General features: G+C 46.2%; 1 protein-coding gene across 1 annotated transcript in view; it reads right to left on the reverse strand.

Moving 5' to 3' along the window:
- Positions 1-247: 247 nt before the first annotated feature.
- Positions 248-26237, reverse strand: part of LOC142592682 (uncharacterized) — a 207761-nt gene continuing 181771 nt past the window's right edge. The window contains exons 5-6 of the mRNA XM_075704251.1: positions 8970-9178; positions 248-1584 (exon numbers count right to left, since the gene is read on the reverse strand). Of these exons, the coding sequence (XP_075560366.1) occupies positions 1428-1584; positions 8970-9178 (366 nt within the window). The 3' untranslated portion in view covers positions 248-1427. The remainder of the gene's footprint in view (positions 1585-8969; positions 9179-26237) is intronic.

The raw sequence follows: 26237 nt of genomic DNA on the forward strand, positions 1-26237 counted from the left end.
GTGGCGTTGCGTCGCCGTATCCTCTCCGTCGTGGCGCGCTGGTGACGTGGCGTCGCGGCGATGCCCTCTCCCTTCACGCAACACCGTTTCGCCCGATCTGCTCCGCCGAAGCGCACTTTTGATGTGGCGTCGCAGCCAGTGGGAATTTAGGTGCCATTTCGCTGCTACAGACGCCGGTTTTTCGATCAATGGGCCATTTTATGCTTTCGCATCGAAAAGGAAGGGGGGGGGGATTGCAATGAATAAATGAGGGACTACTTTCCATTTTTTTTTAAATTCAGCTCGCCACATTAAGACAGCTGACTCATGCGCTCCCGCAAACTCATATTTTGCTGTTGAAATCATTATAGCAAGTCATTAGAGCATCTCAGATCCACAGAAGTTGACTGCAAATAAAAAAAAGAAAACAGGGAAATCTTGCTACTGTAGTCATAGTGAAAAAGGTAATGAAGTATTTGGAAGAGAAAAAAGGAGCATAGGCAATTAAAATTCGTTGGGTTTCACTTTCCAAAACCATGATCTCATTATAAAGCATGCCGTAGTGAACAGAGAAAGGCAAAAAAAAAAAGGTCATGGAAGAAATACTGTGGTGGCCGAACGTTGCCGTGTGGCTGGTGTTTTTGTCTTACTTGTAACATCAGCAAACACGGCAAAGAGAAACAAATTCGACACCAAAATATTACCTACACAGTGCACAGTGAAGACGACGGTCGCATAGTAGGCTTGTTCATGAGTTGTTGCACACTAAATGTGCCCATTTCCGTGGCCATGTGTGCCAACAATAACCTTGAAAACTTTTATTGAACTATTCAACCAACTGGTTCGCCTGTCCACCTTATTGATTCCTTAAAGAATACATAAGCACCATGCTCTTTGCAGCCTTTAAACTCTTTCAAATACTCTGGCAACGCCGAAGGCTACAGTCTCACGCGGCACACAACGGTGTTCAATTCAGACTTATTTCCGCGGTGTGCAGAGTTCACAAAGGTGGTGACTTTCATGGACGTTGGTATGCATGCTGAATTCGTGATTCTTGAATCTAGCATCGTAACTTTTCTGCTGGTAATGCAAAGCAACTGCCTCGGAATACCTTTGCCAGCATATGATGTGTATTGTGTGCGTTTGCCTCTTTCTGAAAGCCTAAGTAAGGGTGTTGTGTAAGGGCGTTGTGTACTTTCCCAATATCTCCCCCCCAAAAGCTCCCTCGTGATGAAGTCTTAAAAAAGAGGGGATTAGTGATGTGCCCGAAGTCACTGGAGCACCGTAAGACTGCCAGCGTCCGGAGAAACAATCACCCGGGATACCCTAGTAGTGGCTATTTACGGGGTATGCCACTCAGTCCGTGTTGAGGCGGTCGATTTGTGCACGCAGATATGGCAAGCCCGTTGATACGGCACTTCCAGTGAAAGGTGGTGAAGGAGGGAGGGTTATAGGTATTCTGGATAGGCGACGCTGGACTCTCTCCGCGAAGGTACGACCGTGGACTCCCTGCGGACGGCCACAGAAGCCACAGCGGTAGAGTCCCGGCGCGTCTGCAGGGCTGATGAGTCGATGCGCACTGGCACGGGTGGGATGGGTGGAGGCCTGCGTGCAAAAAAGAAAAAAAGAAAAGAAAAAAGTGAGGCGAGGTGAAGCATATTGATCGCTTTTCGACCGACGAAGTTAGATGCGGGAAAGTTCTACAATTATACTTGATCCAACAAAGAGCTATACGTCTTCCCTTTTCTTCCTTTTCTTTAAAGAACACCGGCCAAGAGAAGACCAAAGTGCGAGGAACACTATAGGATGCCAAGTTTATCCCCAACCTCCATCTAATGTCTGTCAATTAGGACTTTTCCGGACCCTCATTGCTCCAGATTCCGCTATTGTCATGCACATGTGCTCGGCGGAAGCATCAGCACAGGTACAGTGGACCACTGCTTCACTTCTGGTTGGGCGGAACACTCGCCCTCGTTTCTCGCGAATGAGAGAATGCGTGGGCCTTCATCTGGCACCTATCGTGTTGTCGGAGGATAGAGACAGAGGCGCTTTGTCCATACTTTGTTTGGGTCGCCTCCTTCAAACGAAGCGTGGTTCTTTTTATTCGTGAAAGAAGTTCTACGTGAAAAGAGATTCCCTCCCCATGCGCACGTATCCAACCGAACTCATTGTTCGGTTGTGTGATTCACGTAGGTACACGTGCGCAGGTTTGCGCAGGTATGCATATAGATAGCCATACAGAGGAAGATACAAATACATCAAAATGCACTACGAAGCAAGACCATAATCTTCAAGGTGAGAACACCGGCACCGACAGCTGTCGCGGAAAGTCCGTCACCTATCAGCAGTCTTGTTCATCTTTGCATTTGGTCCCCCCCCCCCCAGTCCCAAAGCTACTTAATGACTGCATATGAAATCGCCAAATGAAGGCACTTTTGAAGACGGTGAACTATAAAGAAGCAGATAATGTGAAACAAACGCTGCTCCCCTTTTTTCAAAATGTTGTGGCTCTGTTTCTTAAAACAAATATGTATTCTAATAAGGCCAGCCGCAGGGGCTAGTATGCACAAACACGGCTACACAAGCGTCGAACTATGAGGAGAGCTACACGCACAGTCAAAACCACGAAATAGTATGTGTGTATGACCGATTTGAAACCATTGGTTTTACCGCAATCTGTCGTCGGCGTCTACGGCTTTCGTTTCTTTGGTGCTGTGGCACTTAGCTGAACGTGTGAATGATCCCTAGTGCAGACGTCGGATTCCGAACGACCACCACGTTTTTTTTTTCACCTTTCCTCATGGTTTTTAGGACTCCCATATACCCATATATGGCCACATATACACTGCGATATTCTATCGAAACGTTGTTCAGTTGTCATTAGGTTAATATGGTACGGCATGCACGCGTCCACAAGTAGCGGCGTAGAACAGCGCCTTCGCGTGTCCTCTGAGCCCTTTCATTTACGCACTCATGGTTCGTAAACACGAGACCGTGCGTCAAACGGCACTGCTTATTTGCTTTGAGAAACGGGTTTCATTACTTAACCAGCCTCGTAACTCGAGGACAGGCAGGAATGCCGCAAAAAACGAACAAGACATATATATATATATATATATATATAGGTGTTTCAGTGAACACTCAAAAATCTTTCAAAGTTGCCTGTGGCAGATATCACAATTCTAGTTCATGAGCTGGTCTACGCGAAGCAGCGAACAATTGTTGCGCAAAAAATTGAGATGCAAAATCGACTAATTAATAAAAATTCATGAATTCAGCTTCTAACTAATTACATTATGGCCCATATTGCAATTTATAAATTCTAGCCGTGGAGTTCGCAAGGCACATGGAACGAATTTTCAAGTTTAGAGATATAAATTCCCGAACTTTGCTGAGAAATGCATTGGAGTTTCAGTTAATTTGTTAACACAACGTCGTTTCGTGCACTGAAGCACACAACTGGTACACAAATGCATTTCTCCGCAAAGTTCGGGAATTTATATCTCGAAACTGGCGTTGTTCTGAGAATTCGTTCTAAGTGGATCCGCCTTGTGAAGTTCACTGCTAGAATTTGTAACTTGCAATATGGGTGATAATATATTTAGCTAAAAAGTGAATTAGCTAATTCTTGTTAATTAGTTGATTTTTCATATCAATTTTTTGTACAAGTAGTGACCGCCGCTTCGAGTAGACCGGACCGGCTCATAGAATTGAGCTATCCGCCACAGGCAATCGTTAAAAAAAATTGAAAGTACTCGCTGAAACACCCTGTATATATATATATATATATATATATATATATATATATATATATATATATATATATATATATATATATATATATATATATATATATATATATATATATATATATATATACACAAACCGTGCCGCGCCTAAGAAAAAAAGAGGGAAAGCTTGCCTCAAGGCGCAGGAAATACGACAGAGAGCAGTCAACGGAGCTGGCTACCGGCTGTTTCCGCGCGCGTGTTATTAGGAAGTTTTAGAAATAGCTCACCCAAGCGTCCTTGTGTAAGCCAAAGCTCCACGCCGTGCTTGCGTTCTCTTGCATATGCCTTTTTGCTTTCTTTTGTACGTCTGGAGGTTGTCGGTCCTTAACTTTAGGTGCGCGAGACCTAAAGCTCTCTATATTTACTCTTTCCGTAGCATTGATAAGGGAAAAAGACAGAGAGAGAGAGAGAGCTACAAAGATTTCAAGAGGTTGCAAGTAATTTCTTTTTCTTCAGCGGAAGTAATCGCAGACTCTACTGTCTTATACACACAACACACACACAAGAAAGGTTGGTATTCTGCATGAAAGCAATGCAGAAGTAAACAGGCGAAAAGCATTCCAACATTTTCTGCGAAAATTGAAGAAAAGAGGAACAACAAAAAGTAATAAACGAACAAAGTCAACTCTGGGCCGTCCAGCGGGCCCGCGAGGCGGCGGCGGCGAGGCAACACCTCGACGTCCCCACGTGGGAGACCTAAGGCCCCGTCGGCGAAAGCTCCGCAAGACTACAAATAAATTTGTTACCAACCAAAATGAAATCATATAAGGAGGAGCCGTTCAGTTATTGCGTCCTTAATTCAATTAACGAATACTATAGTGTATATAGAAATCTGCGCCATTATGCAGTTTTAATTTCCGTGTGTATGAACACTTTAGAAAAATTATTGCGTACGGACATGCACGCGCGTGAATAAGCCGCTAAACTTGAAACAAAATGAAGGAACAGCTTTATCCTATACTAATGGAGCACATATTGTTTCTTTCACGCTCTACTATTTCCACCTTCGACAAACAGCACTTCCGATTCACTATGTTTTGCATTTTTTGCCGCGAAACGGTTAGCCTCTAGTCGATCGGGATGTTACGCGGCGTCGTCCTCTCGGAGAAAGCACCTTCCGCGATTGGAGCGAAAAGTGCGTACATTCTTTGGTATCACGCATACAACGAACAGCACCGCATTCATTTCAATAAAGAACAAGCCCAAAACAAGCATCCAAACCATGTAATTAATGAAAAGGCGCTCCAGCTAACAATGCGAAACGCGTAGAGCTCCCCGCATAGGCTTGCCGGTAAAGATTACTGTTGCACAAGCTGCCGCTGCGACGGGAGCTTGCGACGTGGATAGTAACGTCACTAGCCTTTCATATATAAAACAACCACCCTATCAACTGAATTCAACCAATCAGTGACCCTATCAACTGACCAGCGGCACGCTGCCGCTAGTCGTATTGCCGCGTAATTCCAGCACAGGGGAAGCCCGCACGTCCACATGCATTCTCCTGCGGCTGAATAAAGCGCCGGAGGAGGAATTAAACAGTAAAGCGTTGCATACTCCCTCAGCAGTTGCAGTAGTGGTTTTCAATAGCTTCGCAGGGTCGGGATGGCGAGTTGATCTTTACACCATACTGACCCAATTACTGTGAGAACACGCGCCGTCTTCCTTGTCATCGAAGGCAGGCATGGCATGGTTCCCCCTCACAATCAATTCACCTTTTTTCTTTCTTTTACTTTTCTTTAATTTCGCCATTTAGGGACGTCCGAACGGACAGAAAGCTATACGTACGCCCGAGCGCTGGTGCATTGTCGCCTCTCTGATTGACTTGACTGGCACGTCAGGATTGTTTATAATAAAAGTAAGGAGTTAGGATTAGGATTTAGAATAATAGTTAGGAGTTAGGATTGTTTATAAAAGTTAGGATTGTTTTTAATGGCTGGTGATTCTGGAATAAGTTTTCGGAGCGGTTGCTTCCTATATTAGAGGAATTGACCTATGTATTCCCAAAACCTACACTCACTCACCCTTTCTTGTTTGGGCCTTTCCATTTCCTTTCTTTCCTTTTGTTTATTTTTAAGCAATGCTTTTTTTTTCTATTACTATATTACTAAAAAATGGAAGGAGAGGTTGGCACGATTAATGGCGCTGACCACTCTTTCTCCCAGGTTAAGTAAAACAAGATCACGAAAAAGTGATTCCTGTCGGTTTCTTACACGCAAAGTGGGCCTATTCCGGTTTGGTGTAACCAAAACTGGGCCAATCCTGGAAACTGCAGTAAACTAGGCCGATCCTACACACTCGCAAGAGTTTTAATGTGGTTTATAACGTGATCCCATCCTGCACTAAGTGTAATCCTGATAATGCTACCGCATTACAGTCGCTCAAGTGTAGCCTGTAGATTTAGCTTCATTGCCGTATTTTGCGGGTGTGGCGTCGATGTCTCGCCAAGTCGACGTAACGAGGGTCTCTCACATAGCTGAGGCGCGGAGAGGGAAAGCTTGAAGCTGCTCGCCGGATTGATTCAGTAGCCGGAGGTTTTTGCGGTTGCATGAGTCGTGAGTGAGTGAGTGAGTGAGTGAGTGAGTGAGTGAGTGAGTGAGTGAGTGAGTGAGTGAGTGAGTGAGTGAGTGAGTGAGTGAGTGAGTGAGTGAGTGAGTGAGTGAGTGAGTGAGTGAGTGAGTGAGTGAGTGAGTGAGTGAGTAAACTTTTATTGGGTCCAGCAAAACGCGATAAACGCGCACCCGGCTAATCCCACGACGGGACTGACAGATCTAGGCTGCCGGCCCCATCGCAGGCGCGCTGGATGGCCAGGATTTGGTCCTCAAAGACAGGGATTCGCAGGAGGGCGTCCCACTCTTCCTTAGTGAACTTCGGGACCAGCGACCCGCACTCCCAGAGCATATGAGGCAAAGTAGCAACCTCACCACAGGACACGCAAGAACAATTTCGGTAAATCTCGGGATATGTATTGTTAAGGGTTGCCGGATGTGGGTAGGAGTTCGTTTGCAAGAGTCTGAGCGTGACCGCCTGCGGCCTGCTTAGCTTGGAGTGAGGAGGCGGGAAAGTCCTTCTCTCTAAGTAAAAGCATTTAGTAAGTTCATCGTGCGTGATACGAGCGTCTCTGTGTCCGGGGGGATAGTTGCCCGATCCGAGGGCAGCGCGGTCGGTAAAGCCACGCGCAGCCTCGTGGGCAGACTCGTTGAGGTTCAGAGGAACCCCCTCAATCGCCCCGACGTAGGCAGGGAACCAAAGGATAGAGTGTATAGAGGTGTCGCCGTGTTTGGCACCTTTCAGAATTTGAATTACCTGCCGGGCTACCTGGCCTTTCTGGAATGCCCTAACAGCCACTTTCGAATCGCTATACACCGCTTCTCTCCGACCGTCTTGTATGGCGAGTGCAATAGCCACTTGCTCGGCCACCTCAGGGTTCGTCGTGACCTTCGATGGCCTTGTTAAGCTCGGAGATCTTTTTCCTCGATCTTCGGTTAAATATTTGTCCCTTGCATCGGAGAAGCCGCGCCTGCTTGACCTCGAGCAGATGAGCTAGCCTGCTGTCCATCTTCTCTACCTCCAGGTCGCTGACGATAGTGGATGACTCGGCGTCACTCTTGATTCGCTAGCACCAATCTTCCAGGTCTTTACGGACGGGTGCGCTGTCGTTGCCGCGGAGCTTGCGAAAAAGGTCTGTGACGGTGAACTCTCTGGATTTACTTCGGGCGACTTCGAAGCGGGTCTCGAGCACGTAATGGTCGCTACCAAAATTCATTGCGGTGTTACTCCACTCGGACTCCTCGATGTTCTTCACGAACGCCAGATCGGGGGTGGTGTCCCGGCTCATCGAGTTGCCGATTCGGGTGGGGAACGCCTTGTCCGTGATGAGCGTGAGGTCCACTTCGTTGGCGTTCTGCCACACACCTCGGCCCTTGCTCGTGTCGTAGACGTACCTCCACACTCCGTACGGTGCGTTGAAATCCCCAACGACGACCAGGGGATGGGTGCCGGCCAGGTCGACGCACTTCTTGAGTATCGTATTGAACTGCTGTCGCGAGTCTCTAGGATTGCTGTAGATGTTGAGAATAAACACGCTGTTTCTCCGCTGGTTGCGTTGTCTCGTGTGGATCAGAACCTACGCCATGACGTATTCAACCTTGCAACTCACCAGCTTCAGGTCGTGAGACAAGTGTGTAAGCCTCCTGTCAACTAACGTTCATACTCCCCGACCTCCGGGCTGCACGGAGACGGTCCGATAACCAGAGAGGGATGCGGCAGAGACGAGAGTTTCCTGTAATGATATTACCTGTGGTTTGTTGGCTAGCGATTTAAAATATTGCTGCAACGGAGCCCTCTTATTGGAGTACCCCCTGCAGTTACATTGCCAAATTCTAAACTCCTCTTTGGAACTATCCATGATTAGACAAATTTTCTGTGGTGCCCGCTCTAAGCACAGGTGCACGTAAAAAATGCCCCCCACTCTGACGCGCCGATGTGCTCGTAGCCCTGATTATAGTCCCCGACGCGTTCGGAACAACGACCTGCATCGGAGTTGCGGACGCATTATTTGGGATCACCAGATGCTCCGGGGCGTCCATGCGATCGGCCAGCGATCCTAGGCGTCTCTTCGGGTCTCCTAGGGCGACTTGCACCTGTGCTAAGCCTTGCTGTAACTGCTACACGCTCTTAGCGAGCGTGGTCAGCATGCCTTTGATCTCATAGGTCGCACGAGGCGTGAGTCGTGTCGTGAGGGTGATTGATCGATCACATTTGGGTCAGAGTGTTGAAGTGTTAAAAGTGCATCGTAATGTTTCATAATCCTCTGTACATTCGCCTCCACTCATAATGATTCATTGCCCCCCCCTTATCACAGCCATGACTGTGGTTGGTGACATAGCACCCCATAATGTAATTCAGTTTAAAACATCCCCACTAAGTTTAAAAAGAACGAACGCGTGATAATTAAGTGTCGCTGCTTGCGTTCCAGCCCACGAAATTATGAGCAGTCAGTGCGCTTGCGTGACGTCATTACCCCGAGTTTCCAGGGGCGTTGCGTTACAACGTTGCTTGGCCCAGTGCAGCACATGCACCGCCACTTGCCAACCATGGTTGTTATCTTCAACGACTCACGAGTGCACATTCCGTCAGTCACGATCATGATCGAAAGCGCTGAAATGCAGGAAAAAGAACACGGGCGTTGAGGGTACGTACCTCGACTTGAATTTGGCGATGCGCGTCTCGACCACGAAGCCGCAAGTGACCTCATCAGCTGCGTCAGCGCCGTCTCCTCCGGGCCTATGCTTGAGCAGGTACCGGGTGGCCTGAATCAGATGCAGCGCCGATGCACCCAGGGCGAGGCTCTGGAAGAGTAAGCGGCGCTCGTTAAAGCGACGGGGGGCCGCTTCAACTGTCGCGTTCACCTGGACAGAGAAGCAATGGTGGCGCCTGCTGTCATGCAGGCTCGCTGTCCACGCCCGCACTAGAAAACTATCGCGTTCAATGTACAGTGAGTTGGTACACAATAAAGGTACGCATTATAAATCTGCAGAATAAAAATGTTCCTCATAGGATCTACGCCTAATTGAAACAATAAAACAAACCGTCTTCGCCCAATGACGCATTTCGTAAACACACGCGCGCACGCACGCACTCACAAATAACAGCCCAGAATGACGGTAAGGGTGTCTTGCGATCCTTGGAACAAATCGGAGCTCACATTCACCAAAACGCTTGTTACCCGAGTGCTGCCTGCAAATGGCTATCACTGCGCCGATCGTCTCGAGCGTGATGGCGATCGAGCGACACTCACCAGCGAAATGATGAGATTATTCGCAAGATGAAGAGCACTCTAAACCTCAGTGCTGATCAGCGCTTCAGCGAGAGCCTTCCTTGTAGTTAGGTCCACTGCACGGTCAACGACCAATACTCGCGGCCAGAGCTTACTTAATCGTCATTTTACAGCCCTAACTAAATGTTTGTGATCGCATGACGAGTGAGTCTATAATACACAAGTCATTGCAACGCAAGTACACAGTCTAGTGTATTGCTGTACTGAGTAATTCAATGCTTAAGAAAGTATCGGTTTGTGATCGAAATCATCGCACGTTCCTTGACAGATAACGTGGTGAAAGAAGCGGAATAAATTTAGAAACAAAGTTTCCTGAAACCTTGTTTTTTCTACAAAACATCTGATATCCTTGCAAACGGATGTCTTCACTGAGTAAGCAAGAAAATGTATAGCGTCGTAATTTTAATCGTAGATCTGCTGCTGGAAGCGCTTCTTTGATGACCTGTGAAAAACGAAAATTCAAAAAAAATAATCTTAGTGTGAAGCCTGAGTGAATCGTCTTAAGCATAGGCAGTCTAGTAAGTATATAGTTAGTGAACGAGTCACTAACAAAGCAGCGCAGGAATTCACTATTTACACAGCAGCAGACTAGACACGAGACTAAATATAGCAGTGTGTTACACGGTTATTGCATAGCCGAGAGCAAGTCTAGGAACCGCAGCATCAGTAAAGAAATATAAATTTCTTCTAGCCCAACTGTGCTACGCGAAATTGTCTTGATGCCTTAGATAGGTCGAACAGGTCTGTAGGCTACACTAATTTATTACATCCCTTGCATGCCTAGGCTGCAAAGAAAAATAAAATTCCGCGGCATCTGTGGTCATCAGACCTCTGCCCGCCGACTGTATATATGCATTCCTTCTTCCTTTTAATCATCATCGACTTTTATCACTGCCCTCTTTCTTACCTCCCCTGTGCAGAGTAGCAGGCCAGAAAACACTAGCCTAGGTCGACCTCTCTGTATTTCCTCTAATAAATTCTCCTTCCTAACGCATTCATCATGCCGAACTAGATACAAGTCAAACAACATATGGGACTTCACAGAGCCTTGATATTAGCTCGACTTGATTTCAGTCTACGCAGACTTTGTTATACCTGACTGCTGCCTCCACGGACGAGCAATTTTTTACAACGATTACACATATTTCTCTGAGGAAAAGGAGCTAGTGCTCCTGCGTGACAAACTAATAACAATGGGGCTATTCAGAAAGCCACGAATTCGGCGTGCGTCCGAGTCTCGGAAAGTTATGTATGCCTGCAGCTAGAACGTTCCTCGCACGCACCTGCTGCTCGATGTAAAAAGGGAGGACACATCGCGTGCCAACGCCTGAACTAGTGAAATCCTCTCTCGCGCTCTCTTCTAGCTGGCTAGCTCTATATATATATATATATATATATATATATATATATATATATATATATATATATATATATATATATATAGTTGTGTGTACGCCCATGTGCGTGCGTGCGAACGGCGGGCGTACGACGCACATTGCCAGAAAAAATGTGATAGCGAACGACGTAATTGATTCCTCATTGCCAAACGCAGGTAGGAACCAGGTGAGTTGCAATTGAAAACGCCCACCGACTGATACTACCACTAATCTAGCAACGGTCACGGCTTCATATGGTCACGACGTAGGCAATCAGGTACTGCTGCCGAGGAAACAGGACTGTTCTGATTGTCCCGAATCATGTCATCTGTCTCTGTCTGAATGAATGTGAACGATGCTGGCTCAAAATGCCCGTCCGTATCGGATGAAAAGAGAGAAAGGATGCATAGAAAGGCAGGGAGATTAACCAGAGGTAGTTCCGGTTGGCTACCCTGCACGGGGGGCAGACGTATGATAAGAAGAAGAAGAAGGGATAAAAAGAAAAAAAAAAGAGAGTGGAAGGGGGACAGAGATAGAGAGAGAAAGACGCGTGCACAAACAAACCCGTACACTATAGGGGAGCATAAGGGGTGCTGTTCTTAAAGCCTATATGACCGCAGGAACCTCAGTAACGCGAGTAAGGCCTTCGGTGCGGAAATTCTTTGGGAGCACTTACCTAAAGCTTTTAGTTCGGGTAATGGACGATTGTCCAATTGGTCCAGCACTATCCAGATATCACTTGTCTCTGGTCACAATATCGCGGGAAGACACAGATAATGTGTGCGCGCGTCTCATCGCTGCTGCATGTTTCACACGTGGGGCTGTTGGCCATTCCAATAAGGAAAGCATAAGAGTTCGTAAATGCAACGCCTAGCCACAGACGGCACAGCATGGTCTGTTCGCGGCATGGTAACCCAGGCTGTAGATGCATCCGTATATCCGGAGACAACGAACGCAAGCGACAAATGGTGAAAACGTTCGAGTCCTACAGGAGCAAAGTACATTCACGGGGCATCAATTACAGCCCAGCCGCAGCTTCTGTTCGCAAAAACGGAATCAAGACACATTGACCACTTTTATGTGCAGATTGGGCGGCTTCGTCGGCGTGGTCATTCCCGCTGATGTTGCAATGTCCTGGAAGCCATTGAAATATTATGTTGAACCCCCCCCCCCCCCCTTGTTATGGCTGCGATGATATATCTGTCGAATTTCTGAGGCCATTTGTTCACTGGGTCCGTGGTGCATAGGGCTTTGTATGCACTGAAGTCACTAAAGACTGTCCTGTATGACTTGGAGCCACTAAATACCGTCCATTTCTGCGGTGGTTCCTGATTATAGCGACGAAAATTTGCAACGGACATACTTTTGTGTGGCCAAGAGCGCCGTAAGCCCACAATATTTGCGGGAAGCTTGTGGTTAAGCTTAAATAACACAGGAACTCCAGCTCAAGCGCAAGCTCAAACTCGCGAAAAAAAGAAGACCGACTCCGCAGCCCCGAGTCAATGACCGCGCTAAGTAATTCCAATGACAGCAAGCACAAAGTGTCAATCTTTGCCAGAGACTAGGATAAAACTGCTTGCTGCGAAATTTACTTGCAGACCATCAGACAGAAGGGGTGCTTTATTTGAGCACCCCTTTTGGCTGCTCGCTCTGCTTCGCTGCGGCCGCTGTCACTGTGATTTCACTGTCGCTGTCGCCAGGTACAAGAATGGTTCCCTACAGCTATTCGAAGAGTTTCCACCTAGTGGTCCTCAGTCAAGCGGTTCGATGGCCTGAGGTGTGTGTCCGGTAACCTAGGCTTGAAAGAAGGCATATTTGTTATTCTTGGTTGCAAGAATAGCGTCTGCCCTCTACGGGTATTACCTAAGAAGCCCCCTCAATTGAGCGTGATGTCGTAAACCTTGGTTTACAAAGAAATTACCTGCGATATCGGTTTGCGTTAGGCTTTTTTCAGGGTTCACAGAAAAATATTCCAACGCAGGGTGACATGTCTGCAGCTAATCAAACAATGTTCATTTGTATCCAGTGCATCACATACACGGAATTCACAGAAAGAAAACGAAAATAATTTACCCTTTGCAACCACACTTTCACCACTAGAGTTTATAATGGAGTTTGTAAAGGAATGTTTTTGAGTTACGAGAAATATGCACTTTCCAACCTCGCTTAAGAACATCGTGACCTGGAATACCGGTGTATAATGAACGATAAAAAGGAGGTGAAAAATATCAATCTCGACACTGAGTGACACCTGTTGCCAACTTTCATGGTGTACCGGTTGAAGTTTTTTCCTATGAAAATGCACAGGTGGCGAAAAGCGCGCACGCTGGACCACAAAACAGAAACGATCGTTTCCCCGAGAATGCATTTCGCTGGAATTGCTGCCCACATAATAGATTTATGATGAATGTGAGTTTTACCCCCTTTTCTTTAGTTGCTTATCCTTGACAACTTTCTAGTGAAAGAGTATAATCCTAAAGAACGCCCTGCAAATATGAATGGCCTGTTTTGTGGTGGCTCTTGAGTTTGTGTTATATTTTCTGGCACTGTGAACGTTGCTAGTATGCATATCTCGTGATTAGGGTGTCAAACCCACAAGGACTGAACCGAAAACCGGAGCTGAACCGTTATTATTTTCAGCCGAGCCGGAACCGAACCGATGTATTTTTCACCGTCTTGGAATTGAAACCGAGCCGTAGCTTTTTACAGGAACCATTCCGAACCAGTTCGACCACAGGCTATAGGCCCAGGGTCGCTTTGGATGAGACTCTGCAGGCCCGACATATTACCCGACAAGTTACCCGAAATGTACCCGACATAATACCTTTTCATATTTCATTCTTCTTTAAAACTAATTCACTTCCTTATTTCTTGGCGAAAAGATCGAATGTTCTTCATTGCAAAACCTAACCGACCACCCTATTGAGCCTTATCATACTGGTATTGATCTTGCAATTAATCCAGGAAAAATTGTAAAACGACTTTCCAAATTTCCGTCGATAATACTTACACGTCATCCTAAACAATTTGTTTTTACACATGGAAAACGTGCGACCCGCGCATTATACGCGCTCTGTAAAACACTCGACGAAATTAAAGATAAAAATCTACACGCTTTACTCGTATCTCTTGATTTCAAAAGTGTTTCAAAGTGCGTTGCTCTATACACCAAGTTGACATCTGCCCTTGATATCATATGCATCACCCGTATGATGGCCAAGATTTCTGACCTCTCAGCTCCCTTCTAAGCTCCCACATCCAAACACGCACACTCCTACTAACCACCGCAGGTGCATTCCGCACAACTGATGCGGAATGCACATAGTCGGGTGTCGAGCCCATGTCCACTCGGTTCTCTCATTATGCAAAAAAGAGGTGAGGTGTGCAGACAGGACACAAGAGTAGAGAAGTAGACAACACGAACGCCGACTATCAACGGAAGGGAGCACTGAGGCGAAAAAAGAAAGAAGACACAAAACTCATCTGCGCAAGCTCAGGAATGGTATATAGTCGGCGTTCGTGTTGTCCACTTCTATACTCTTGTGTCCTGTCTGCACGCCTCACCTCTTTTTTGCATAATGAATCCTTACCAACTAGCTCAGCTTTCTGTCTCCTCTCTCATCCAGTCGTGTTTTTGTCCTCGGGTTTTAGCTATGAACATTCACCAACTAGCCCACCATAGCGTCGTAATATGCCATTACGTGTTCCCATAGAACTAGGTGCCGCCTTTTTAAAAAATAATATGAACACAAAATACATGGGTAGTTAACAATAGATTAAGTTTTTCGCTTCATTATCTGTAGTGCGAGTAACGACCACAAGCAAGTTCAAGAGTTCAATAAAGAAGAAAATTTGGTAGAGCCGTAACGCGGAAAGCATCGCATGAAAACGCTGGGTACCACGAAGCCCACTGATTTTGTAAATTCCGAACTGAAGATGCAACTACGCAGGGCGCATAATTTTTGTGATAACTTCTTTTTTCAAATTTATGCCCATGAAAAAGAAATGGTCTGCAGTAGTTTTACAGAGCTGATTCAGGGAACTTCAGAAGCATGTTTCTTCAAAAGCATCGCGCGTTTTTCAACTAGAGGGACGCAAATCTTTTTTTTTATTTCTTCGAACCCGTTTGCACCCGAACGAACCTGTTCAGGAATCTACAAACCAGTGACAATGGTTAATGTTTTAGCTCCGGAGCGGAACCTGAACCGAACTGAATTGCGTGAACCCGAACCCCAACCAAACCCTAAAATATTTCGGTTCGACACCCTGCTGGTGATAGTATCATTGCTTCATTGCTTCTGTCATTAGGAGTGCCAGTAGTTTATCAGGTGATGATACTTGTTAATGTTACTTTGCGGACTGTAACAAATACCATGAACGAGAGAAAGAATATACGGTTGTGGATTAGTGGCAGAGCACTTTCACAGCCGTGGCGCTCTTGGTTCGAGCCCACGCAAACTCGAGAAAATTTTTCCTCATTCTATTTTCGTTTCCGCCGCTTGGAGCGGGATACTACAAGCAGCCGTTATGTTACAGCGATGCACGTACGCCGAGCTATGAACTGCCTAGCGCCGTAAAATGAAAGCGCCAGAGTTTAGCGAGGGCCATCATGCTCGCATACAACAAACAGCGCGGTGGCAGGTCTTCGTGTTCATCTCCCGTATTGCGCTACGATCTGAGACAATATATGTTGGCTGGAGGCCGCCTTTCGACTGCGCATGGAATATTTGTGCCGGGTAGTAGATTCGCCGTCGTCGCGTTTTTTGGGTGCGTGCCCAAGTCTTCGGCTCGGACTCCGTGTCCTTTTAACTGTCGCCACAACGCGGACGCACAAGGTGAGTTTCAAACAAGAGTTAGCGTGAGCAATGTTGACTCAGAACCTAAGAAATACCAAGAGGAATGTCGAAATGCCGGACTCTTTATATTCCAGTTATTAGCGGTGCTCTGGGAGAAGATTATGATGCGCGCCTATACGAGGCGTCTTTGAGTAGGACGGCGCCGCTACAACTCTGATGCGCCTGTCGCGTGAACGCTGCCCGCGTGTGGTGTCGCGCATCGTGTCTTCTGCGCGGCCTCGGACGGCGGCTCGTCTTCTGGCACTTGACGCCTCGCTTCGGCCGATTGCCTTCAAACGTTCTGCCTCTTGTGCCGTGCGCCGTATGCACGCCGTTTTTTTTATTTCGCATTTTTTTCTCGTTCCCCTGGGCTTTATTGCACGCGGTTCTTTGCAAATGCTTTCGCATCGCAACATGGGTGCGTCTACCATTGCTCTGTTGGAATAGCTGCTTTACCGATGCAGCTTTTGACAAGAGTCCCTGTTTGTAATGTGCAATGCATGGAGGGAACGCGTTGAAATAAATTGCTGCGCTCGACACGTAAACGCTCGGAGCACTGAAAACACTTCGGACGGGCGAGGGAGAATCCGCGTATTATCTCTTGCGCGATATTTAGAAAAAGCCGCTGCTTTGATGTAAGCTTGACGACGCATACCTTTCCTTTTGCATGGAACTCATGACGAGAGAAAAAAAACCTAATGCATGCGCAAAACTTGCCAGTGACGCGCTTGCTCATGTTTGATTATAAAATTTTGCGTCGCAGTAAACAAGGCGAAGCGTTTTATCTCAAGCGCATGAACAACCTAGTGGAACGAAATAAGTTATTGAATTTTTTGCACACTGCTGCGGACAATGGAATGAAGCAGGAGAGAGTGTACAATAAATGCAGTTGAAGTAAAACAGTAACAAATCATACGGTGATATCTAACAGCGGCGAAGTTCGGGGTGATGAATTCCACTGTGCGAATGTTCGCAGGGTGAATGAATATTTGAATAAGTTACTTCTTGCAGATAAAGGTCAGATGTTCTGGCTATCTTTGTGACGCGATGCTCGACCGATATATTTGACTATGCAATCCTGTGACTGATTCCCAGCTTGCCCAAATACAATAACGTTAAAATTTTAGACGTGAAACTGTTCGTCTTTCGGCAAGGAATTCGAGTTCCGCCATCTAAATATAGCACGGACAAAGACGCAGACTTGCCTATAGCAGCCAGCACTGCCCATGGAGCAATGTGCGACATGTTGCAGGGAATCAAATAAAAGAGCACCGCGTGCTCGTAATTCATTGTCCAGTGCTTATTCAAAGTGTTCACCAGAGCTTAGGAGATTCCGAGCTTCGCCAGACTCGGGTCAGCGTATATGGAACCCCTTGCTATACGAAAATGATGTGACACAGAGAATGGCATTTTTACTGTTTGATTTTTATATTTCTAAACCTGTTTTACTAGCTACGCAATCTGCAGTAGTACATTATTACTGCTGAAATAATTGGCCAGGCGGGTACATTTGGTACAATAAGTTTTGCGCACGCAGGCGTAACTATGAAGTATATCTAATGGCCGCTAGAGGCTGTGTCTAGGGTTTCCTGAATTTGCCTGAGATCCTATCCTTTATACCGTGACGTGGACGGGTGCCATGTGCGCATAGTAGCCATTACATTTAGCCATGTCCCGTACCATTGTTCATATTAGGAGCTCGTTCTTGCACTGTACCTTTGGATTGCGCAAAACACTGCTGGCAAAATGTTGCCTCCCTCATCTCGGTAATCAGGAAACGAACGAACTGGTAAAAACGTACAATTCGTAATATAGAAAGTCGGTTATATCACGTATCCTTTCTGTAGCGACTAATGCTCACTTCTTCCTCAATTTACGAAACAGATCAACAAGACAGACATGGGCACAAGTCACTGGATATGTTTCAAGAGCTTGCAGCATAACATACAAGTGCCGATAAGAACGCTGCATAGAACGTATGAGAAACAACAAGACACCGGGCGCTTCAGGCATAAACCAAGAATCAAGCCTATATATAGCCATGTTCCGAATGGCATTGACTGGCCCGTTGAACAGCTGTAATTTCTTGCAGAAATTAAGGCTAATTGGCTTGGAGTATGAGATCTTTTGGCCTCACTTATTTGGGCGGTGAAGTTGCACCCAACTGTTCATTCAAAATAGTGACAAAAAATTATTTCGCGCGCTAGTATTTACTTCGGACGAAATTCATGTCTAGTTCTGCTAACATCAGTGAAAATTGCCTTTCATCGTAAACAGGCAAAATACATTTTAAATGAAAGAGTCGGTTGTTCCCACTAAAAAAAAATTGAAGTGAAAATTTTCCATCTTATCGTGTTTTTAGTTATTTTTACACGGTTTTTAGGTGTATATATTTGCTGCATATCAAAATTGTATGACTGGCAGTTCTTGACATTAGCGGTAGGATTACCGCGACATTTTCAGTTCTATGTTACTTGACCTGTATATAACTGTATACATTTCATGCATTCGCACGGCTTGGCAAGGATGACACTTGCTGTGCGTTCCATGCGTGCCATCACGAAACGGACATAGTTATAGTTTCCATTCATACAGAAAGAGGGTCCGTGTTAGAAAAACATATTTTCTTCATTTCACATAATAATGAAGGAGACGTCCGTGCGACGTAGCAAAATTCCACTTTTTTTTTACGTCTGTTACGTCCGTATATTTTATAAAGGAACGACTGCCTGTTTATTACGAACGTTAGCACCGTACTATGTCCGTAAAAAAATTCCGAAGAGTTCCTCTAAGTTGTGAATGCAACAGCATTAATGTCCAAATGAACGGCGCTGAGCGGTCCTTCGAATTTTGCGCAGCGAGTAATGTGCCATAACAGTACGCGCTGCCCGAGCTTACACCAAGCAGCAGCAGCCTGCGGTGCCCACGCCGCATGCCATCCACGCGTGGCCACTGAGAAAGAAATTCAACAAGAGCGCACACTCTCATAGAGCCTAGCGGCCGAAATGACTGTAGCGCACCAAGCGGATGGGATTAACACCTTCCGGTTTCGATTTTGGGCGCGTGCGTTTTGAACGCCAGCTGGTACACGCCACGCTGGCTCCGCTGATCGGCGCGGCATTATTGTTTTTCGCTTCTGCTGAACCACGCGCGGCCTTGGCGCGGAATCGTATTATTTAGTAAAACTTATTGCGAACGATTTGAGTTTGAGAACGAAACACACGTTTTTACAAGCCTCTATCGAACCTGTATCACGTGCAATTTCTTGAAGTAAACGCAAGACGTCTTCTGAAATGATGAAATGTTTATTTTGCTCTATATATATGCTCGTTCCGGGTTTTTTGTCCATTCATCCAAAATTCTGGCACCAGGTAAACAGCAGTAGTTGCCGTACGAAGCTCCACCAGACGCCATTAGCTGAAAAAAAAGTAAATTACGAGCATGTATCATTTTCATATATAGACCTAACAGGAATACTGCGTCTAGAGGCGAAACGTGCATAAGTGGTGAATGGGCGGCATTACAAATAAATTTACTTTTATGTGCATTTTGTAGGAAATAGACTTCTCCCAAACAATGCCATAAAATATGAAGAAAACATCTGATTTTCAAGCACTTCCCCGTCCCCGGCCATTATTTCCTGCACTTTTAAGAGCACAAATACACGGGTGACTGCGGGTTTCCAAAACAACTTGGCCTCAGCCGACGCGATGGCACGCAAAGTACACAGAGGTGGCCAGAACACAGGCTCTCAGCCAGAGGATGTTACACGCTCGCAGAATTCCTTCTAATCGCACTCAAGACAAATGCGTGGGTTCAAAGCCTGTTTTGAGACGCTCAGAAGACAGAATTTTCAAGATCTTGGTTTTTGAGCTCCTCGGCGCCATCTTTTGCGCGTCCTACAGGCGCAAGCAACACGTTCCCGTGTTATTATTACTGGCAATCGCTTGTCGCGTTTTCGAGAAGTGTGAACACTGAAAGAAGGTATATGGTGTCGCAGGGTGAAAGAAAGCGTCACAAACTTGCCCTACTAAAGTTCTGTAGACGCCAAACTTCCTGCCTCTCCCGGGCCGAGCTGCTTTTTCGCTAACTGCGGCATAACGCCAGGCGCGGCGCGCGTACCTGGGAAGTATCCTAAGAAGTACCGAAATTAATTACAATAATGTTGGGGGTCAGGAAAAGAGTCACGAACTTGTCTCAGTAAGATGCGGTACTGTGAAACCGTCAGAGCTGCTTTTCGCTAACTGCGTCACAAAGCCGGGTGAGGCAAGCGTGCCGAAAAACTACCGAAATAAGTTACATTAATGTTGGGGTCCATACAAAGCGTCGCAAACATCTCCCAGTACGAGATATTAACTCAATATAACTACGCCAGGACGGCCGAGCTGTTTTTCGCTAACTGCGTCACAAGTGTCGGTTTTGTGCCGAAAGCCTAAATTTGCTTGAAATGCGTCGCAGACTGGCAAACAAGATTCCTCACCTTGCCGTAGTCCAATAGTGCAGTGGTGCCGTGTGGAAATGCAGAAGGAACGCAAAAAAAAGGCCGGGAGCCCACCAAACAGGCTACATCCAAAAGAGACGGGTCGCCGAATAGGCGAACTTCCCATGCGCAGCCGTGAATTAACGGATGGGATTAACGCTATGCGTGACGTGTTTCCTGTTGCCAATTTTCACCGAGTGTCCCCTCTTGTTGAATTTCTTTCCTTATGGCGTCGTGGCGATTCCCTCTCTCCTGTTGTGCTACGACCTCAGCAGGTCTACCCTTTTTTTCCGCTCTGCCAACGCCTCCTAGACAGCATAATGCCTGTGCACTTCGACCCATGACGTCATTCTACCTTGCCCGACTACCACAGAATATAATAGGGATGCTCGCTAGTAGGCCGCGGTGATTTTGACGTCACCGCTTTCGTCACGGCGAGTTTGACAGTGAAATTTCAGGTACAAGTAGCATGACATCATGAAGCAGCGTGCGCAGGCCTGCTATCTAGAAGACATTAGCTCTGCGGCGTCGAGGAGTGCTCGTGCCGAGAACGAGAGCGAGCGTGACGTGGCGTCGCGGCGAATGCCCTCTCCCCTCTCGCAACGCCTGGCATGCCATCGCCGCTGCAGGTATTCCCTTTGACCCGCTCTGCTCCGTCGAGGCGCAACTCGTGACGTGGCGTCGCAGCCAATGGCAATGCGAGTTTAGGTGCTGTTTCGATGCTACAGACGACAGACACCGGCTTTTTCGCCCAATGGGCCATTTGACGCTTTCGTATTAATAACTTTTTTTTTACGGTTCGTCGAATATCTGGCTCATACAAATTTCGACGTGAGGCAGTACTGCGAGCTTGATGGATTATATTTCTATCACAAATATCGAAGCATTTATTTATCTAGGAGGTAACGATCATGTGTAATCGCAAGCAGATTAAGTTTGAAATAAGTGGTGCACTTTCCCTAACCTGTTTAATCTAGGTTAATTAAGCCAAGGCAATTACGTGTGTTCGTGCGTGCATGCGTGCGTTTTATCCAGTTATCTGCCGATGTCAGCTCCGATGCCCAGCAGTGTATAAAACAATATTTAGTGAATTGGATGGGCTAACGTCAGGCATCCTCTGTGAGATACCGTATGGGACCCTCCCTGTATGGGATATGGCATATTGTATACAAAGGAAGCCCAAGGCTTTAAGAAAAGCAAAACTGCAAAAATTTACACGCAGCTTGACCGGGACACCAATCGTGAGCGCATGCGCTGTGCCATTGAACGAACGCAGAACACTTATCCCTCCGACAGAACACTGCTGCACAAATAAAGGATGAGATGGCAGGGAAAACAAACTTTCCGTGTATACTTGTCCAAGCGACAGCTCCAGGTTTTCGGAGGTGATAAGTTTGCATTAGTAGGAAATATATTGTCGAAAGAACACAAGGATCGCACCCACACAGGTCAGACCTCTTGTTTCGCATGTGGATTTCAGCAGAATGAACACCAGCGAACAGAACTGCCCAATAGGGCCAAACACATGCGGTCTATTGTCAGTGTTTCAATTTCCTGTGCATTGAATTATCTTTCTCTCCAACCTGTTACATCGTACCTCTAACTTTGCGTCCACATGACTAACAAACTGTCATAGAAACATCATGTCGAATACATAATATCTAAAGCTAACCGTACTCTGGGATACTTAAGGCGACATTTTTCCTCGGACCGTCCGCATTAAAATTACTTATGTTCGTCGTCAGCTAGGGTATGCATAATCGGTTTGGGATTCGGATCACTCGATATTAGCTGATGCAGTCGAAGGCATCCAAAATCGTTCTGTCCGTTTTATATTAGCAATCTACGATCGCAAAGCTAGCGTAACGCAAATTAAAACCTCTCTTACCATCCCATTTTACTAGCTGTTCGCCGGAAGCAAACTCGAATTTGCCTCTTTCGTAAAACGTACTGTCATAACGCATCCCTCCGCTCTCTCATGATCCATGCATCACCACTTAAATCTGCTCGTCAAGATCATTGTAATAAAGTCAAGGCACACTCCTATAACACTGTCACGTGCTCACAGTCATTTCTTCTCAAGACCGCTCTCGAATGCAATAACCTTCCGGAGTCAATAGTGGACATAAGTGATATCCCTTCTCTTCAAAAGTGCTTTAGTTGACATGAACTAGTGATGTCGCGCTGTTTATTTACTTTTTTTGCTCTTTCGTCTAAGTGCCTTCCAGCGAATCATTTTCTGTGCTACAGACTGCTTTTTTCTTTATTCGACTGATGTTAAAGCTTCTTGTGCTTTTATCGTAGCCTTCCAACTGTATAATTTTTCAATTCTATGTTTTTATGTCGTATTCTAGCATGTTTTTGTTCCTTCCCTCCATAACGTATTGTGTGTACCTTGAGGATATTTTAAATAAATAAATACACAAATTAATATAGTCGCAGTTTCGCCCGAAAGGCGAAGCATCGATGGCGATAGCAAATTATTAGGCTGCTACACAAAGTCAGGATAGTCGTTTTACAGGTCGTATAAACTCGCAAACATTCGTCTACTGACTAAATTAACAAGCATGGTGTCACGCGCGCAGAGGCAAACAAACACATCTCACTTCATCACCGTGTAAACTCACTGTCAGAATGGTGGCGTGAGGAGGAGCGGCAGCAGCAGCGAGAGAATTGACATTCGTGCTGCCTCTCGCTTCAACACGAACTAAGCGGCGAGAACACAACGCACACGAAGCAATCAGCCCTCGGCGCACCTAGACTCTACACATCGCAGATTGCTTTCAAGATACGGCATTCTCGACCGCGCTCAGCCGCGCCATACGCAGCCGCCGCAAGAGTAGAATGAGTGTATATAGAGTGTACCAGCTATCATGCATCGCGTTTCTAAAAAGGACGGACTGACCATTTTACGCGATCACAAACAAGTGCAAGTTGTTCACAGTCGAAAGGAACAGCCACTAGTCAATTTTTAGTGACGTCATTCAATTTATTAATTAAGGTAAATTAGCAAATATTTAATTACACCTCTGAATGGTGTGCTGTAAATGATGAATTTGTAGAAAATTGAAAGCAACTCAGAGCTGGCATGTTTTCAGCCAGGTACCTTTTGTCAGTTTATTTATTCCGGGTGATAACGCCGGCAAGAAATGAAAAAAAAATGCATGGCTGTCCTGAAATTGAGAGCAGAGTAAGCATGAAATGGCAGCCGGCAAAGCAGATTGGCTGGAGATAATACTAGCCACAATCTTAAAACGGGTGTAATGCATGTTCGCAACGGCACACCCCACCAAACCACACCGTACCACACCACGCCATACTGCGCACTGGTCCATGTGCACGCTGCTCAGCTAGAAAAAGAAAACGCCTGAAGGAGGCGGCACACAGGGTGGCGCCATCTCTCGAAGCTACGCAAAACCTGCACCGCAGAACTCACGGACCGCTGGCGTTCAAAAGAGCACAAGCAGCCCTGTCTCAGCGCCAAAAGATGACACTGAAGTGTATGGTGCCTTGTATTTACGTTTATAACATCCACCCTATTGGAAATGGCAAATAACACTTCAGCGTACTAGAAGTCTCAGCTTGAGTGATATTGTGAACAAACATTAGGAAGAACTCGGAAGCAATATTTTTTTAAACTTCTTTCGGCAGCAACTAGCGTGTGTACTGCTGTCCTGTACAAAGGGTCGGAGGCCAGAGACTGCCTTTTCTTACGTTTTGACTGGGTGCCCGGGTGATCTCGTTTTGTTCTGGCAACTTGCACGGATAACGGCTCTGGCTTTTGGCACAAGGTAACTCGAAGGTAGCCGACAATGGGAGCTAAAAGCATTTCATGCTTGATATCATGTGGCTAACCACCGAAACGCATCTATAGCAACGCCCTCAAACTCGCTGCACAGGAGTTAATGAGCGCAGTTTTTCCACGACGCACCAACCAGCAGCTGTCGGCAGTTTTTCCTTATGACCACCAAGGCGTCGCGCTGCTGCAGGCGGGACGCGCCAGATATAGCGCCAGCTCTGCCACTAATGCTATGCAGCGTCATTGAGGGCTTTCTGATGCGGGTGGACGGTTAGTCACGTGGTATTTTTCATTTTTCGTGGGCTTTCCTTGCCAGCCGGAAAAAATGTGAGGGCATACGTATCTAGCTGGGAACATGCCAGCTTGCCTTTGCTTTTAATTTCCTACAAGTTCTTAATTGACAGCACGGCGTTCAGAGCGGTAAACAATAATATAGCTCAATTCAATCAATTAGTAAATTGAATGGCATCAACAACAAAATTACTAGCGTATACTCTACTCGACTCTGAACAATACTACACGTGTACTTATCCTTTTCTCGGGGACTGCATTTCAACCACCGACAACATAAAGCTATCGCTCAGCGCAAGACGCGCCTGCATGGTTGGAACTTACTCGAATGTTATCTATAGTTCTATCCGTTGTCCGTTGTCACCAAAGCTTGCGTAATCTGGTTGCATGCGCGACGAGAATTGTGTAGTATTTCCTGGAAGGCACACGGCACTAGCGATTACTCTGGAAACTTCAATGACTGATGTATAAAAGCTTACGCGCTTGCCTCGCTGATCAGATTTTCGATCATCGCCGACTGGGTTCGCCGCTATCGTTGTGCTTTGGGCGTAACTTGTTTTTCTAGGCACAGATTCAGCCAATAAATAGTTTCGCCATTCGCAGTTTTGTTGCTGTGTTCTTGACCGTCACGACCACGTGACAATATGCACTTTGTTATCTTCGCGTAGATATTATCTCGCACTTGGTTATCTATATATAGATATGTTATATGCACTTGGTTATCTTCGCGTATATGGTTATCTTCCCGTCCTTTTTTTTTTAAATGTAGTGCATGATAACTTGGACGCCCTATTTCTTCCTTGCCATTAAAAGCCAGTTGGTGCTAATGTGATTCGAGATATATATTTTTAATAGATGCTGGAGATGTTTGCCTGGCCTATGTGCTTCCATCGTTCGGCCCCCATGTTCACATTGGGATTCCAGAAGCCAAGGGTGGTTTATGAAATTATCCCCTCACATGCAGTACACAACACACACGACGTACGTGTATAAAAGTTGCACAAGCAACAACCCCGCGCACACAAGGTACCAGGTGATCGTGAACATCAGGTTCAGGCCAGTGTTTCAGAAGAAGAGTGAGAGCGCCTTCGTTGTTGCGCGCGAAGCACTGTCGCAAGCTGTGTTCCAATAAACTTCAAGAACGTGGTGCAGCTCGAAGCAGCAGCCACGCAAACTCAAAGCAGGATTGAGGCCTGTACTACTGCGGCCGCAAAGGGCGTGCGCGCGCACAAAGCATGAGTCATGGCGCCCACCGCACTTGGCGTTCGCTTCTATCGAAGTTTGTGGAATAAGTAGTTCGTCTATGCGACGTTCGACAGGAAACGGTGGAGACGTGCATGTCGCGCTCGCAAGGCCACTCGGTATGGGAAAATCACGTGGCTCGATATGCCGATTGGTCTCAATCTAAAGCCGCATGCATGTATATCGCCAAGGAACAAACTAGTTAATAAAAGAATAATGCTGTAATTAAAATTGAATTCCCCAAGTGAGAAATCTCTGCAGTTTTTTTTACGGTGAGTAAAGAGCAGAACTCTGAGTTACAAAACGTTCTATAAAACTTTACCCATTTGTTTTGAAACGCGGACACAACATCCGTGGCACACGTACTTTTTAGTGGAATATATAGAACGTACCTGAGATAACGTTTAGCCAAATGGTGGGATACTCCTTTGAAGTGAATCGCCATTGCGTGTTTGGCAATAGTGAGCATCTCGAATTGACTGTCAAACGTTAGTCTTCTACGACAGTACTGCAAGCGTTTTCCTTTCTTGGTTCAACTGGTTGGTCCCCAGTCTGGGGCCTACGTGTGTTCGTGCGTGCCAGGCCAGAAAATTACCAGGCCCAACTAA

This window comes from Dermacentor variabilis, chromosome 1, assembly GCF_050947875.1.
Source record: "Dermacentor variabilis isolate Ectoservices chromosome 1, ASM5094787v1, whole genome shotgun sequence".
NCBI classification, from domain to species: Eukaryota; Metazoa; Arthropoda; class Arachnida; order Ixodida; family Ixodidae; genus Dermacentor; species Dermacentor variabilis.